The sequence below is a fragment of the Stomoxys calcitrans genome, chromosome 2 (assembly GCF_963082655.1).
Source record: "Stomoxys calcitrans chromosome 2, idStoCalc2.1, whole genome shotgun sequence".
NCBI lineage: Eukaryota > Metazoa > Arthropoda > Insecta > Diptera > Muscidae > Stomoxys > Stomoxys calcitrans.
In genome coordinates, this window is record NC_081553.1 from 134,887,765 (window position 1) to 134,904,366 (window position 16,602).

At 38.0% G+C, this 16,602-nt stretch overlaps 5 protein-coding genes across 5 annotated transcripts; all 5 read right to left on the bottom strand.

Moving 5' to 3' along the window:
- Positions 1–4,104: 4,104 nt before the first annotated feature.
- Positions 4,105–4,868, bottom strand: LOC106082281 (uncharacterized). Its single transcript, XM_013244676.2, has 2 exons — positions 4,755–4,868; positions 4,105–4,629 (listed from the first exon to the last, which is right to left on the bottom strand). Exons 1-2 carry the CDS (start codon positions 4,819–4,821, stop codon positions 4,340–4,342), a joined length of 357 nt encoding a protein of 118 aa, XP_013100130.1. The 5' UTR covers positions 4,822–4,868; the 3' UTR covers positions 4,105–4,339.
- Positions 4,869–6,046: 1,178 nt separating this feature from the next.
- Positions 6,047–6,528, bottom strand: LOC131993981 (uncharacterized). Its single transcript, XM_059361635.1, has 2 exons — positions 6,462–6,528; positions 6,047–6,336 (listed from the first exon to the last, which is right to left on the bottom strand). The coding sequence occupies exons 1-2, from the start codon at positions 6,526–6,528 to the stop codon at positions 6,047–6,049; spliced, it is 357 nt and encodes a 118-aa protein (XP_059217618.1).
- Positions 6,529–8,293: 1,765 nt separating this feature from the next.
- On the bottom strand, positions 8,294–8,858 carry LOC106082283 (uncharacterized). The gene is made up of 2 exons (XM_013244677.2): positions 8,780–8,858; positions 8,294–8,655 (listed from the first exon to the last, which is right to left on the bottom strand). Exons 1-2 carry the CDS (start codon positions 8,844–8,846, stop codon positions 8,363–8,365), a joined length of 360 nt encoding a protein of 119 aa, XP_013100131.2. The 5' UTR covers positions 8,847–8,858; the 3' UTR covers positions 8,294–8,362.
- A 1,183-nt stretch (positions 8,859–10,041) lies between these two features.
- On the bottom strand, positions 10,042–10,688 carry LOC106082279 (uncharacterized). The gene is made up of 2 exons (XM_013244673.2): positions 10,518–10,688; positions 10,042–10,392 (listed from the first exon to the last, which is right to left on the bottom strand). Exons 1-2 carry the CDS (start codon positions 10,582–10,584, stop codon positions 10,124–10,126), a joined length of 336 nt encoding a protein of 111 aa, XP_013100127.1. The 5' UTR covers positions 10,585–10,688; the 3' UTR covers positions 10,042–10,123.
- A 1,826-nt stretch (positions 10,689–12,514) lies between these two features.
- Positions 12,515–13,169, bottom strand: LOC131993991 (uncharacterized). Its single transcript, XM_013244675.2, has 2 exons — positions 13,059–13,169; positions 12,515–12,933 (listed from the first exon to the last, which is right to left on the bottom strand). Exons 1-2 carry the CDS (start codon positions 13,123–13,125, stop codon positions 12,641–12,643), a joined length of 360 nt encoding a protein of 119 aa, XP_013100129.2. The 5' UTR covers positions 13,126–13,169; the 3' UTR covers positions 12,515–12,640.
- Positions 13,170–16,602: the final 3,433 nt, after the last annotated feature.

A 16,602-nucleotide genomic window follows, 5' to 3' on the forward strand; every position in this document is an offset into this window, starting at 1 on the left:
CTTTTATGGCTTTACTACGCTATGGGCCGGCACCCAAAAATGCGGATTGTTCCATCCTCAGAGAAGGCGTTTATCTCTTTCTTCGCTTAGGGTCTACAATATCTTCACTGGTTTCGGGAATATTTGACTTTGAGGTTTTTTTTGCATTTTTGACAGAGACCTGACTTGTATTTTGCGATTTTCGAAGGCATTCGTGCTCCGATTTTCATTTTTATGCATGTGACAATTTTGTACACCGACTTTGACACAAAAAGTGTCTGCATTTGATATTTCAGTAAAATGTTTTACATTATGGAAATCAAAAAATGTGGAACAAATTAATTTTTGCATTTCTTGGTCAAAAAAATTCCATTTTTTGTCAAGAGAACATATTGAAGGTGCGTTTTAAATGAAATTTGAACAAGACATGTCAACTAAAAACAAGTAAAAGCGTGCTAAGTTCGGCCGGGTCGAATCTTATATACCCTCCACCATGGATCGCATTTGTCGAGTTCTTTTTCCGGCATCTCTTCTTAGGCAAATAAGGATATAAGAAAAGATTTTCTCTGCCATTAGAGCGGCATCAAAATATGATCCGGTTTGGACCACAATTATAAAATGTCAGCCAATTCGAATAAGAATTGCGCCCTTTGGGGGCTCAAGAAGTAAAATATACAGATCGATTTATATGGGAGCTGTATCGGGCTATAGACCGATTCAGACCATAATAAACAAGTATGTTAATCGATCCAAGATCGGTTTATATGGCAATGAATGAAATTTTGCACGACGTGTTTTGTTATGATATCCAACGGCTGTGCCAAGTAAGGTTCAAATCGGTCCATAACCTGATATAGCTGCCATATAAACCGATCTTGGGTCTTGACTTCTTGAGCCTCAAGAGGGCGCAATTCTTATCCGATTTGAATGAAATTTTGCACAAAGTATTTTGATATGATATCCAACAACTGTGCCAAGTATGATTCAAATCTGACGTAACTGCCCTATAAAACGATCTTTGATCTTGACTTCTTGAGACAATAGAACGCGCAATTCTTATCCGATTTGGCTGAAATTTTGGATGACGTATTTCGTTACAACTTCCAACAACTGTGCTAAATATGGTTCAAAACGGTCCATAACCTGTCATGGCTGCCGTATAAAACGATCTGCGATCTTGATTTTTTGAGCCTCTAGAGAGCGCAATTCTCATACGATTTGGATGAAATTTTGTACAGCGACTTCTCTCCTAACCTTCAACATACGTGTCTAATATGGTCTAAATGGATCAATAGCTTGGTACAGATCCCATATAAACCGATCTCCCGATTTTGCTTCTTGAGCCCCTACAAGGCGCAATTCTTATCCCAATGAACTGAAATATTACACAATAGCATATTCTTATTCAGTATTCTTTGTTTGCCAAAAAAAAAAAGATACTGCGCATAGAACTCGACAAATGCGATCCATGGTGGAGGGTATATAAGATACGGCCCGGCCGAACTTAGCACACTATTACTTGTTCTAGATATGTTTACTTTTGCAAAACACTATTCATTCAGTCCAAAAATGATTTTCTAGATACTGAGAGAATTAAGAATACCTGAAGAGAGTAATGCACACATACAGTTACAATTTCATTTTGGATATGGCTGTTTTAAACAGGAAAATACGCCATGAGTGCTTCCCAGCTGTCCACATGTCATTGTCTTCAAAAACTTCTTTAAGATTATTTGAATTTTGTCACCAATATGGCATGTTTGCTGACATGTCTTGCATAATATCTGTTATAAAATTTTATGGTCGACAAATTCACTAACCGTGTCCATAAAAAAGTCAGCAAAGCTTTTATCACTCTCTCTCGAACAATATGTAAACAACTTACTCTGTAGGGGACATCTTATTTGACCGTGTCGCAAAACCGCCAGCTTACAAAACACTTTGTTTTGTAGATTATGAGAAAGATATCTAACTGTACCAAATAACAAAACAAAGAAGAGTGTGATGGAATGTGACCAAGTCCAAGTACTGAGGAGACCAAAACTTTTGTTATATTATTTTACAAAAGTGAAAACGAACAAAAACAAAAACACATAAGAACATATGGGCACATTTTAAATGTTGGTAAGTATACGGTAAGAGACGAGTTGTTGGATGATGCGAAAATTGCATATATTATTTCGGAAAACTAACACCAGCCATATATAAAATCCCGGAAACAAAAGGAGAATCAAAATTAAATAATATCTTATAAAAAATTAGTAGTTTTTGTGTACAAATCTATTTTTAATAATAAATAATTAATTCATTAATAATAATTTTGTGGATCCTTTCTTTTTTCGATATCGAAGACAAACTTTCAGAAATTTTGGAATATTGTCATTAACGAATAGATGAAGTATTCTGTCATTTATATATTCATTAATGACAAGTTCGTTCAAAATTTCGCATAAAATGTCATGCATGGTTTTCGCGAACACTATATGAAAATGTCATCAACGATTTGTATGGGCTGTCGACTATATGTCTTCAACAACTTAACAAGGTCATGCACCCTTCTTTTAAGACGACTTGACGACGCGGCCTGGGGGTTTTTACAATGCCATAAATTGCAGCAAACATTTTTTCTAATTTTGGAAGAGCGTTCGTCCCCCCAATGAATAAAACAATCTTCTGGAAGATTTTTACGCAATTTTTCTTTCGTATGAGTCGCGAAACACTATTCTGGGATATCATTGGGAATCCATTGCGTGTGCAGAAGTTTTAGCAACTCTTCGCGACAATTCTCTTACAACTCACTGCGTTTTAATCGTCCCTATGTAGGATGTCATTAGACAATCCGTTTTTTTTTTGTTTATTGAGAGTAACACCAGCACAACAAGATCATACGTTATATGATATGTTGTGCGGATTCGCAGTGGAGTACATAATACATTGATTATTCTCTTAAATTAAATGTCAACTAACCATAACATTTTAAATTATAGTAGTAACTATTAAAGACATATAAAGGAAAATGATTCGTAGTTCACTTGAAGAAATGACATAGCTAGTTTTTGAATGAAGTTACATCGCTTATGCTCTGTAAGTTGGGTGTTAGGTTGTTCTAGTAATTTCAGACAATTCCTGTAACAATTCCTCACGACGCGGGAATGGTATACGACTCTCAGACAAGCTCGTCCGCGATCATATATGAAAAAGATTCGCAGAATGTTATTTGGCGATCAAAAATGTTTGCTGGGCAACAACAGCAAAAGGATAACATCAGTGTGTGCAGAATGGATGGAAAATACACAGTTTGAAACCGTACTAAATAGCTACTTTTGAGCCAGAAAAGTATTTTTTTTTTGTTCGTATAACAATTTTAAAAATATCCTCTTGCTTTGGAAAAATTTTAAGAAAAGGTAAAATTTTTAAGTAAGTTGCGCATACCACAGACATTTTGGGAATTAGTAGGGGGTATCCAGAGAAAACGAGAGAGGAGAAAAGTCTATTCCGTAGAAAGAAAAAAGAAATAGAACGACGTGAATGAGAGTGAATTGAAATGTACAGGAGCCAGATTAAGGTCCAAAAATGTTTACCAAATATATCCAAGTTCATCCTCCTACAGAGACAAATAAGAAAATTTGTTAACTGGTACAAATTGTAGGCTAAGGATATGGAAAGAACATTTTTCCTTGCTCCTAGTATCCGACAATGGCGTCGAAGTGAATACCGTTGAAACAATCCTTGATGATGGAACAGAAACGATCTACATCAACAACAAGTATCTGCGCAAAATTTCAAGCTTATATCTTTATTCGTTCGATCGCTATCGTGATTTTTACAGATGGGCGGATGAACATGGGAACAACGAATAAGAATGTCAAGACGATCACATACCTTTATATTCTATGGTGTCGCAGAGCAATATTTCGAGGTATCCTATGGTGGTGGGATCTATGAGCCTTAAATGAGAATATGATAGTTTATTTTTGAAGTCATTTATGTGATTATAGCAAACAGGCTGAAATTTATCGAAATTTATTGCAAAAATAATACACCTTGTAACATTAAGAACTTTAGAACGTCTTAAAATGGGCATTCGTATTTATATTTCAAATTCTTTGAATAAAAGTCGGGACACTCGGGAGATGGGACAGCAACTGAAAGTTAGTATTGATACCATCTAGCAAACCAATGAGTGATGTGGGTTATAAAAAAATATTTTAAGTCAATCGGTCAGGCCGAAAATAATGAAAGTTGCTTCAGATAAGGATAGCTTTTAAAGATTTTTTTAACCGTTGGTTGATATTTATTTATTTTATTCAACATCCACAGAAGGCTTAACACATTCTGCTAACATGTGGAACTATTAACTTTATTTTCCAAATGCATTCAAAAATCCGCCTGCGATGCCACTAGCAGCATGGGCAGCGCCTCCCACTATGCCACCAGCAGCTTGTGCAAGTCCTCCTAAAATACCACCACCACCAGTGGGTCTTTGGACGACTGTTTGAGTAACAACTTGTTGTGGATATTGTACCACTTGTTGGGGGTATGTCACCACTTGTTGAGGGTATGTCACCACTTGTTGAGGGTACTGTACTTGCTGGGTACCGGTCTGTTGGAAGGAAATAGTACCGGAGGTAGGAAGGGTTTGTTGACCATCTGCAAAATATTTTCAGACAAGCAAATCGTTATCAGCATACTGTATTGTTAAGTAAAACTTTGAATTCGAGTCGCCTTGCAATTACCAGAATTAGTCTATATTTTTAAATTTGTTTCAAACTTACTGATTGTAATGGTTGCTCCATGGGACAAGCCCAACATGATGGCTAAAGTTGCACCGAAGAGTTTCATGATAGCGGATTTTCAGATAAACACAGAAGTGTACGGACCGTTACTGCGATGATTTTAATAGAATTTGGTGGGTATTTATACTGTTTCGGCACTCGCTACCGAGTGCCGGAATTGACACTTGTGCAGTGAAAACAACAGCTTGTTTGAAATTTAAATGTGTACATAAAATTTCAATTGTCTGCAAAATACTATATATATTTTCTATTCGTTGTTGACACTTCAAGTAAAATTCCTAATTTTCTGTTCTTTTTTCTTTTATACACATTGAAGACAGTATTCAAACATACAAAGTATCGCATAATAACAATAAACCAAACTTTATCTCAATTTTTATTTAATTCTTTATTTTTCACTGGTTTGACTTTGACAAGGATAATGGGGAATTCCCCTTACCATTCCAAAGTAAGAATTGTCGGAAATAAAATTGCTTAGCATTTATGTGGACTTTACAGACTCAGTCATTGGCATGATATTATGAATGCCGATCTTTTATTATTTTCCTGGCTTTACAAGTTTCATGTTTCTGTTTCTCTACTTTTATACTCACCAACGTAAGGCGTACGAATACCTCGTGATGTTCGGACGAACATGGATACACCGAGTTAGAGTTTAAAGATGATCATATATTCTAGGGTTTGCAGAACAATATTTCGAGGTATCCTATAGTGGTGGGTAAAAAACTAAGTAGTCAGTTTATTTGAAAGGAGTGGGGTAGGAGCGGAGTGAAGCAAAAAAATCATGGGATCGCGGATAAAAGAATTTTGCCGTAGCAGAGAGGAAAAAGTACCCGCCCGGATCCCTGGTTCAACTGCGATATGGGATCAAAATAAGCCTTAAATTAGAGTTTGATAGCTTACATCTGAAGTCATTTATGTATGTGAGTATAGCAATCAGACTGAAATTTTTCGAAATTTATTGCAACAATAATACACCTCGTAACCTTAAGGACGTCGTAAAATGTGCAGTTGTATTTATATTTCAAATTCTTTCAATAAAAGTCGGAACAGCAATTAAAAGTTGGTATAATCCCGACCATCTGGCAATCCAATGTACTACACTAGTGATGTAGGGTACAAAAAAAGTTTAAGTTCGGTCAGGCAGCAACTAATGAAAAGTTGCTTCAAATAAGGGCAGCTCTTAAGGAATTGTTTTTAGCCGTTGGTTGATTTTTTTTTTATTTATTCAACATTCACAGAAGGCTTACTAAATTCTGCTATCTTAAACTTTATTTTCCAAATGCATTCAAAAATCCGCCTGCGATGCCACTAGCAGCGTGGGCAGCGCCTCCCACTATACCACTTGCAGCTTGTGCAAGTCCTCCTAAAATACCACCACCACCAGTGGGTCTTTGGACGACTGTTTGAGTAACAACTTGCTGTGGATATTGTACCACTTGTTGGGGATATGTCACCACTTGTTGAGGGTATGTCACCACTTGTTGAGGGTACTGCACTTGCTGGGTACCGGACTGTTTGATGGTAATAGTACCGGAGGTAGGAAGGGTTTGTTGACCATCTGCAAAATATTTTCAAACAAGCAAATCGTTGTCAGCATACAGAATTGAAAAGTAAACCATTGAATTCGGGTCACATTACAATTACCAGAATTCCTCTACATTTTAAAATATGTTTGAAACTCACTAATTGTAATGGTTGCTCCATGGGACAAGCCCAACATGATGGCCAAAGTTGCACAGAAGAGTTTCATAATAGCGGATTTTTGATAACCACAGAAGTGTACGGACCGTTACTGCGATGATTTCAATAGAATTTAGTGGCGTATTTATACTGTTTTTTGCGCTCGCAACCGAGTACTGGAATTAATACTTGTGTAGCGAAAACAAAAGCTTGTTTGAAATTTAAATGTGTACATTTGATTTCAAAGTTTGCAAAATACTATTTGTATTAACCATATGTTGTTCAAACTTTAAGTACAGTTTCCAATGTTTTGTTCCTGTTTTATTATAGTTATTGAAGAGAGTATTCGGAAATATAATGAGAACAATAACAATAAGCAAAACTTCTTTCATTTTCTACATAAATCTTATAACCTAGTTTATTTTTCTTGGGCTTGGACTTATTAATCACTTATTAAAAAAAAAAGAGGCAAGGATAATGGGGAACCCTCTAACCTTTTCAATGTGAGAATTCGCAAAAAAATTGCTAAGCGTGGACTTAACAGTCTTAATCAGTGCCATGATATTGTAAAGGAAATTCCAACATCATTGCCTATGAAAATCAAGTTGAAAAAGTACAATAACAATAAGGCAAGAAAACACTCAACTCTAATTCAACGAAAAACGATGATCACCTTAATCTTGAAAACTATAGCACTTAAAAGTTTTTGGCTTCGAACAACTAACATGAATGACAAAATTAATGAGAGCAAGCGCTACAAAAAACATCAAACTTACGGATGATGAGTAAATAGAATGAATGGTTGACGGCTGATTTTTGTGAAACAAATGAAGCAGAGTGAACCGGAGCAGAGATTGTAACGAAACGAAAGAAGTTGTCACCTCGAGAAAAAAAGATAAATAGTATTCCAATACAAACATTCTGTGGTCAATTCTATTGCAGTCAATTGTTTTTAGGATATTTTCGTTTTGGAAAGGTATTTGAATCTTCATCTTGTGCCCTCATCGTGCAGAGTTTAGCGAACAGACAAAAAAATCCACACAACTATTGTACATCCTTTATTTCTCATTTGAATTTGTTTATTTTAATAAAGGAAATTTTTTTTAACAATATTGTGAATGTTGATTCAATTTTATTTACCTGGCATTACGAATTTCATAATTATTCCTCTACTTCTATACCCACCAAGATAGCGTGTATGATATCAATCGGACGGCCGAACATGGCAATATAGACTTAGAATTTCAAGACGATCATGACATTTTCATTTTATGGAGACGCAAAACAATATTTCGAGGTGTTTGGGTTTATCCTGGATGGTATACAAATAAATAGTCAGTTTATTTGAAAAGGTAGGAACGGAGGCGAGCAAAAAAAAGTCTGAGAGCAGCGAAACAAATTTTGCCGTAGCGGAGAGGGAGAAAGTACCCTCTCCGAATCCCTGGTTCAAATACAATACGCCAACATGAGATCAGAATGAGCCCTAAATGAGAATTTGATAATTTATTTTTGAAGTCATTTATGTGACCATAGCCATCCGACTGAAATTAGTCGAAATTTATTACAAGAACAATACACCTTGTAACCTCAAGAAATTAAGAACGTTTTAAAATGTGCAGTCGTATTTATGAGGTCAACCATTCATTCAATAAAAGTCGGGACATTCGGGAGACGGGACAGCAACTGAAAGTTGGTATAATCCCGTCCATCTGGCACGACAATGTAGTACACTAGTGATGTCGGTTATGAAAAACAATTTAAGTTCGGTCGGGTCGAAACTAATGAAAAATAGCTTCAAATAAGGTTAGCTTTTAATAATTTTTTTTAACCGTTGGTTGATATTTATTTTATTCCACATCCACAGAAGGCTTACTAAATTCTGCTAGCATGTGGAACTATTAACTTTATTTTCCAAATGCACTCAAAAATCCGCCTGCGATGCCATTAGCAGCGTGAGCAGCACCTCCCACTATTCCACCAGCAGCTTGTGCAAGTCCTCCTATAATACCACCACCACCAGTGGGTCTTTGGACGACTGTTTGAGGAACAACAACTTGTTGTGGATATTGTACCACTTGTTGGGGGTATGTGACCACTTGTTGAGGGTATGTCACCACTTGTTGAGGGTACTGTACTTGCTGGGTACCGGACTGTTGGAAATTAATAGTACCGGAGGTAGGAAGAGTTTGTTGACCATCTGCAAAATATTTTCAAACAAGCAAATCGTTGTCAGCATAAAGTATTGAAAAGTAAACCTTTAAATTCGAGTCGCCTAGCACTGCTATAATTCCTCTATAAATAAATAAATGTTTGAAACTCACTAATTGTAATGGTTGCTCCATGGGACAAGCCCAACATAATGGCCAAAGTTGCACCGAAGAGTTTCATGACAGCGGATTTTCAGATAAACACAGAAGTGTACGGACCGTTACTGCGATGATTTTAAAAGAATTTGTTGGGGTATTTATACTGTTTTTGCACTCGCAACCGAGAACCGTCACTTGTGCAGTGAAAACAAAAGCTTGTTTGAAATTTAAATGTGTACATTAAATTTCAAACGTTAGCAAAATACTATTTCTATTTACCTTTCGTTGTTCAAACTTTAAGAAAATGTTCCAATGTTTTGTTGCTTTTTTATTATAGACATTGAAAAGAGTATTTAAAGTATAAAGTATCGAATTATAACAATAAACCAAACATTCTTTCATTTTATATATAAATTTAATAACCTTATTTATTGTTCACATTAACGACTTATTTATCACTTATTAAAAGGAATAGACAAGGATAATGATACCTTACCAAAATGAGAATGGTCGCAAATGAAATTGCTTTGCGTTTATGTGGACTTAACGGACCCAGTAAGTGACCTTATATTATGAATGTGAATTCAATTTTATTTACCTGGCTTAACGAGGTTCGTATTTGTTTCCCTATTTCTATACCCACCACCGTAAGGTGTATGCATACCTCATGATATTGATCGGAAGGAGGTAAACAGCTATATAGCGTTAGAATGTCAAGACGAGCATATATAGTTATATTTTATGGTGTCGCAGAACAATATTTCGAGGTAAGCTATTGCGGTGGGTATGAAATTAAATTGTCAGTTTATTCGAGAGGAGAGGGGTGGAAGCGGAGTGAACCGAAAAATAATTTTCGGAGCAAGTCGGAAAAAAAATTGCCGTAGCGGAGGGAAACAAATACCCTCTCCGGATCCCTGGTTCAAATATAATACAGCGAAATGGGATCGAAATGAGAGTTTCATAGTTAATTTTTGGAGACAGTATGTGACTATAGCAATCAGACTGACATTTTTCGAAATTTATTGCAGCAGTAGTACACCTCGTAACCTTAAGGATGTCTTTAAATGTGCAGTCGTATTTATATTTCAAATTCTTTCAATAAAAGTCAGGATATTCAGGAGACGGGACAGCAACTGAAATTTGGTATAATCCCGACCATCTGGCAAGCCAATATCCTACCCTAGTTATGTCGGGTATAAAAAATATTTTTTTAAGTTCTGTCAGGCCGAAAGTAATGAAAAGTTGCTTCAAATTAGTACAGCTCTTTAGAATTTTTTAACCGTTGGTTGATTTTTTATTTATTTTATTCAACATCCAAAGAAGGCTTACTAAATTCTGCTGGAATGTAGAACTATGATTTTATTTTCCAAATGCATTCAAAAATCCGCTTGCGATGCCACTAGCAGCGTGGGCAGCGCCTCCCACTATACCACCAGCAGCTTGTGCAAGTCCTCCTAAAATACCACCACCACCAGTGGGTCTTTGGACGACTGTTTGAGTAACAACTTGTTGTGGATATTGTACCACTTGTTGGGGGTATGTCACCACTTGTTGAGGGTACTGCACTTGCTGGGTACCGGACTGTTGGATGGTTATAGTACCGGAGGTAGGAAGGGTTTGTTGACCATCTGCAAAATATTTTCAAAAAAGCAAATCGATGTCAGCATACAGTTTTGAAGTGTAAACTTTTGAATTCGAGTCGCATAACAATTACCAGAATTCCTCTACATTTTAAGATTTGTTTGATACTCACTGAATGTAATGGTTGCTCCATGGGACAAGCCCAACATGATGGCCAAAGTTGCACCGAAGAGTTTCATGATAGCGGATTTTCAGATAACCACAGAAGTGTACGGACCGTTACTGCGATGATTTTAAAAGAATTTGGTGGGGTATTTATACTGTTTTTTGCGCTCGCAACCGAATACCGGAATTAACACTTGTGTAGCGAAAACAAAAGCTTGTTTGAAATTTAAATGTGTACATTTTATTTCAAAAGTTTGCAAAATACTATTTGTATTTACCATTCGTTGTTCAAACTATAAGTAAAGTTTCCAATGTTTTGTTCCTGTTTTATTATAGTCATTGAAGAGAGTATGTGAAAAACAAAGTATCGAAAAATAACAATAAACCTAACTACTTTTAATTTCTGAATAAATTTAATAGCCTATTTTATTTTTCACTGCTTTAACTAATTTATCATTTATTCGAAGAATGAGGCAAGGATAATGGGGAATCCTCCTGCCTTTCCAAAGTGCGAATTGGCGCAAATGAAATTGCGTAGCGTTTATGTGGACTGAACAGTCTCAGTCGGTTCCATGATATTGTAGCGGAAATTCTATCATCATTGCCTACGAAAATCTAGGTGAAGAAGAACAACAACAATAAGGCAAGAAAAAATTCAACGAAAAACGATAAAGACCGTGATTTTGAAAACTAATGCACTCAAAAGTCTTTGGCCTTGAACAACTGAAATGAATGGCAAAATTAATGAAAGTAAGCGAGACAACATACATCGAATTAACGGATGGTGAGTAAATAGAATGGATGTCTGACAGCTGAACGAGTGCAACTTAGAATTGCACTTGGTTTTTGTGAAGCAAAAGAAGCAGAGTGAACCGCAGCACAGATTGTGAAGAAACGAAAGAAGTTGTCACCAAAGTTGAAGTTGTATTCCAATACAAACGTTCTGTGGACAATTCTACTGTGACCAATTTTTTTTAGGACACATTTGGTTTCGCTGATTCCTGCAGAATGGAGGTTGAGACGCTGTCCATGTAATCGACACCAATCAGGTTTCTGTGTTTTCCGACGCTCCCCGCTGCTGATGGCCATCCCAACGTCCCCGCTAATATATTTATGTGCTGATGATAAGCCCTTATTCGTTGTTTCAAAGTGCATTCTTCCGCGAGTACATACCCACTCAGCTGCAAACTACTATGCTGAACAAATGGAGCCAGCACCAACTTTTTGCTCCCCACAATCGTCAATTTTTGGTTGTCTCCATCCAACCACTCGTTTGGTACTCCATCAACCTGCCTATTCCGATCTTCATCTTGCGTCCCCCACCACAACTTGGAGAGTTAAATAAACAACAGACCAGCCTTTATGAGTGTCATAATTGTTGCCCTATTTATATACCCGCCAACGAAAGATGTATGAATACATCATGATATTGATCGGACGGATGAACATACATATATATATTATGGGGTCGCAGAACAATATTTAGAGGTGTTTCGAGGTATCCTATGGTGGTGGGTATAAAATAAATTGTCATTTTATATGAAAGTCGTGGGGTAAGAGCAAAGTGGAATAAATAAAAATGACGGAGCGGGGCGACTTTTTCCCTCTCCGTATCAGCTCCGGATCCCTGGTTCAAATACAACACAGCGAAATGAAATCAAAATGAGCTTTAAATGAGAGTTTGACAGTGTATTTTTGAAGTCATTTGTGTGATTATAGCAATGAGACTGACAGACACGCTATCGCATGGACTAATAGATCTGACAGACTGAATCGAAATTTATTCCAAAAATAATACACCTTGTAACCTTAAGAACGTTAAAAAGTCCTAAAATGTGCAGTCGTACTTATGTTTCAAATTCCTTCAATAAAAGTCGGGACATTCGGGAGACGGAATAGCAACTGAAAGTTTGTATAATCCCGACCATCTGGCAAGCCAATGTACGACACTAGCGATGTAGTGTATAAAAAATTATTTGAGTTCGGTCAGGACGAAACTAATAAAAAGTTGCTTTAAATAAGGACAGTTCTTACATAATTTTTGTTTAACCGCTAGTGGATTTTTTATTTATTTTATTCAACATCCACAGAAGGCTTACTAAATTCTGCTAGCATGCGAAACTAAAAGCTTTATTTTCCAAATGCATTCAAAAATCCGTTGGCGATTCCAGAAGCAGCGTGGGCAGCGCCTCCCACTATACCACCAGCAGCTTGTGCAAGTCCTCCTATAATACCACCACCACCAGTGGGTCTTTGAACAACAGTTTGAGGAACAACAACTTGTTGTGGATATTGTACCACTTGTTGGGGATATGTCACCACTTGTTGAGGGTATGTCACCACTTGTTGAGGGTACTGCACTTGCTGGGTACCGGACTGTTGGATGGTAATAGTACCGGAGGTAGGAAGGGTTTGTTGACCATCTGCAAAATATTTTCAAACAAGCAAATCGTTGTCAGCATACAGTATTGAAAAGTAAACCCTTCAATTCGAGTCGCCTAGCAATTACCAGAATTCTTCTATATATTAAGATTTGTTTCAAACTCACTGAGTGTAATGGTTGCTCCATGGGACAAGCCCAACATGATGGCTAAAGTTGCACCGAAGAGTTTCATGCTAGCGGACGTTTAGAAAACCACACAAGTGTACGGACCGTTACTGCGATGATTTTGAAAGAATTTGGTGGGGTATTTATACCGTTTTTTGCTTTCGTTACCGAGTACCGGAATTGACACTTGTGCAGTGAAAACAATAGCTTGTTTGAAATTTAGATGTGTACATAAAATTTCAATATTCTGCAAAATACTATTTGTATTTGCCATTCGTTGCTCAGTTTTCAAATAAATTTGCCAATTTTCTGTTATCTTTTCTTTGATGGAAACTGAAGATAGTATTAAAAAATGCAATGTATCGAAGAATAACATTAAACCAAACCTTCTTCCAATTTCTATATAAATATTAAAACCTAATTTATTTTTCATTGCTTTGACTTATTTCACGCATATAAAAAAAAAGGAACAAGAATAATCAGAACTCCCCTTATCTTCCTAAAGTGAAAATTGTTGCAAATAAAATTGCTTTGCGGTTATGTGGAGTTAAAATTAAAAGTATTAGTCCGTGCCATGATATTATGAATGTGGGAACTTACTAGTGGGATTGCCTTTCGAATGAACACACTTTTTGTCTCCTTAGTGTTTACAATGTGTATTTGGTAATTCAATTATCTTTTGTCGAATGTAAATAATGTTTAATATGATATTGACATAACTAGTCTGCACGCGACGATAGATGAACCAAAACTCTCGAATGCTCAGCAAAGATTGATTGATCAACTTAAAACTAAAACCTGTCGAACCCTTTGTATCCCTGCACGACAACGAAAGAGATGTTGCGGTTTGTGTATGTGTCAACAAAATTCAAATGAAGCAAGTCAAAACATAAAATAAAATAGACACCGCAACACAGTCTCTCATCAGTCAATTAAGGTCTTCACGGTATCTGGCGGTCACAGTACCAGTCGTCCATATAGCAACCCATTCTTAAATCGGCCCTCCTGACCCTGACTTCCTCCTCGAAGTTTGACTCCACGTTCTCATACAGTTGGCGACATTGGGACATCTTCTTGTACTCTCCACTCGCCGATCTGCTCCACTTCAAAATAATGCATTTTAAATTTCACATGTTTGCACAAGAGGTCTGACAGCGGTTCAGCGACCAAAACATAATCTTCGATAAAAGTTCGCGCAAAACATTTTATTTCCAGAAATCTTTGCAACAACTTCACAATCGTAGTCTTCGAAAATTAATTGATGGAGGATACTCTCTTCTCGAATTCATAAATTCTTTCGCCTTGTCCCAAAGGTATCTTGCACGGATGACACATTTCCCGTTCTGCCGTTCTGTCGGCATTTTCAGATCGTGGTTTTCTCGATTCGTGACCATTGACAGCATCTCTCATATGTGTCTCCACTCGAAATCTCCACTTATCTGCGACAGAGCTATTTCATCCACCAAATGATGATCATTAAACTTATCCTAAAGCGCAGAAATTTAATTAATATCAAACTTTGATTCGATTTTGGCCTGCCAATTATCAGCACTCGACAAAACAACACTATCGTTTATCTGTTGATTTTCAAACTTGTCGACAGGAACACTTTTTTACCTAAATGTAGCTCCACTTCCATTTATCAACAACTCCATGTCATTCAGAACGTCATTGCCTAACACCGCGGATTCTACTGTGTCGAATTCCTTCACCACGTAAAACATTATTTCAATTTTTTCAGCATCTATTTGCACTTCCGTTTAAAACAACCTAGAGCTTCACTTCTTCTGCCTCCTAACCCAAAAAAGGTTCTTGCCACTGCGTGGACCCAAAAGGCTTCGGGTTACCCAGGTATTGACTGCAATTCTCTGGCCTTTACTCCCAAATCGCCTGCTTTCTCATTCCCAGTTACTCCGCTATGGCTCGGCACCCAAATGGTGCGGATCCTGCTATCCTCAGAAAAGGCGTTAATTTCCTTCTTACATTCCAGACTGTTCGTGATCTTACCGTCGTGGTTGTAATTGCTGCCCTTATGACCTTTTTACTGTCCGTAAAGATGTTCATACTTGCGTTAACACCACACCTCTGCAGGACCATATTACGGCCAGGGTGTCTTAAACAGATCTCAGTCCCTGGGTTCTCAATGTAGCCCCTCATGCCCACTCTGTCCTCTAGCTTTGATCCATCTGTGTAACATGACCGTCCAGATGGCATTACTTGGGTTCCGTCAGTCCAAGACTGTGCCGCTGGCAGCAGTGCCTCGCACTTGACCCCAAGTATTGTCTCTTCCCTTCCTTCCTGGTTTCCTATCGTCGCCTCGATTATACCGCGGTGGTATGAGCTACTCCTATCCTCAATTCATTCTCCGGTCACTTTAAGTCTCGTAGGCACACTAACTTCCTCGCACTTAATATGTACTTTTATGGATCGGATATCTAGAAAAGTCTCCTTAGACCTAGTGAGTGTGAGCGTGTGTAACAGTCTCGCTCCGGTGGAAGTTTATCTGGATTACCTCAATCATTGGTCCTCCAGGGCATCTTGGGAGTAGGTGATGATCTCATCGTCTGCTTCCCGTTCTTTAGACTGCATTGACTTTCCTGTCACTGCACTGCCTGATGTCATCGTATTAGGTTCTTTAGCTATCCTAGTCTTCCGAATCTTGATGTCGGTCATGGGTCCGTCGTCGGGTCCCTGTTCCTAAGGCTGTGTTCGGTCTCTCGCCGCTAAGCTGCCTATTGTTTTAGTATTAGGATCTTTGCTTATCCTAACCTTCCTTATATTGAGAGAAACGGTGATTGTCTCGTCTGCAGCTCCCTGTTTGTTGAGCGGTATTGAGTCACTTGCCTCTGAACGGACTGATGTCTAATAATGAGGATTTTTGACTATCCTAGTCTTCCCGATATTGAAAAAGACAGCCTTGCTTCCGTAGTGCCTTTAGTCGTAGCCAAACTTGTCACGGAGACTTGATCAATTCCAACCACAAGGAGAGTTCCTTCCTCTTTCTCCTCCCTGTGGAAGACCACCCACTTGCCTGCGACCAAACCTTGGTTTTGCTTGCCAAGGATCAAACAATACATTCTTTCGCAAATTCACTGCCCCATCCCCTGATCAAAACCGTCGCCTTTGTGAGCTGGGGGATATCCATCTTTCTAACGAGGTCAAGCTTTGCGCCCTCCTAGGGAGCGTGGATACCTCCGACGAGCTGTCGACGCAAAACGCAACGTAAAGATGTCCCCTCTGTACTCGCAGCTCATCATTTGTATGGGTGGACCCTCTACAGAGTTCCACACATTTTCCAAAATCCGGATCCTCCACTTTGGAACTGCCGATATTGATGAGTGCATAAGTCAGCTCATCTCCGTTGTGCTCCTTGCTACTCTGGCGTATGAGGACGGCTCCTTACCATTCTCAGCGACAATCTTCCCCTTCCATGAAGACTCGGGGGTCTCGAGCGCTTCCTTCGTCCCTGTTCGACTTTGTTTACCTCTGCTTGTGAGCATAGCAAAGTCGTCGCTCACCGCACCCGTCATCCCAATTCGGATGC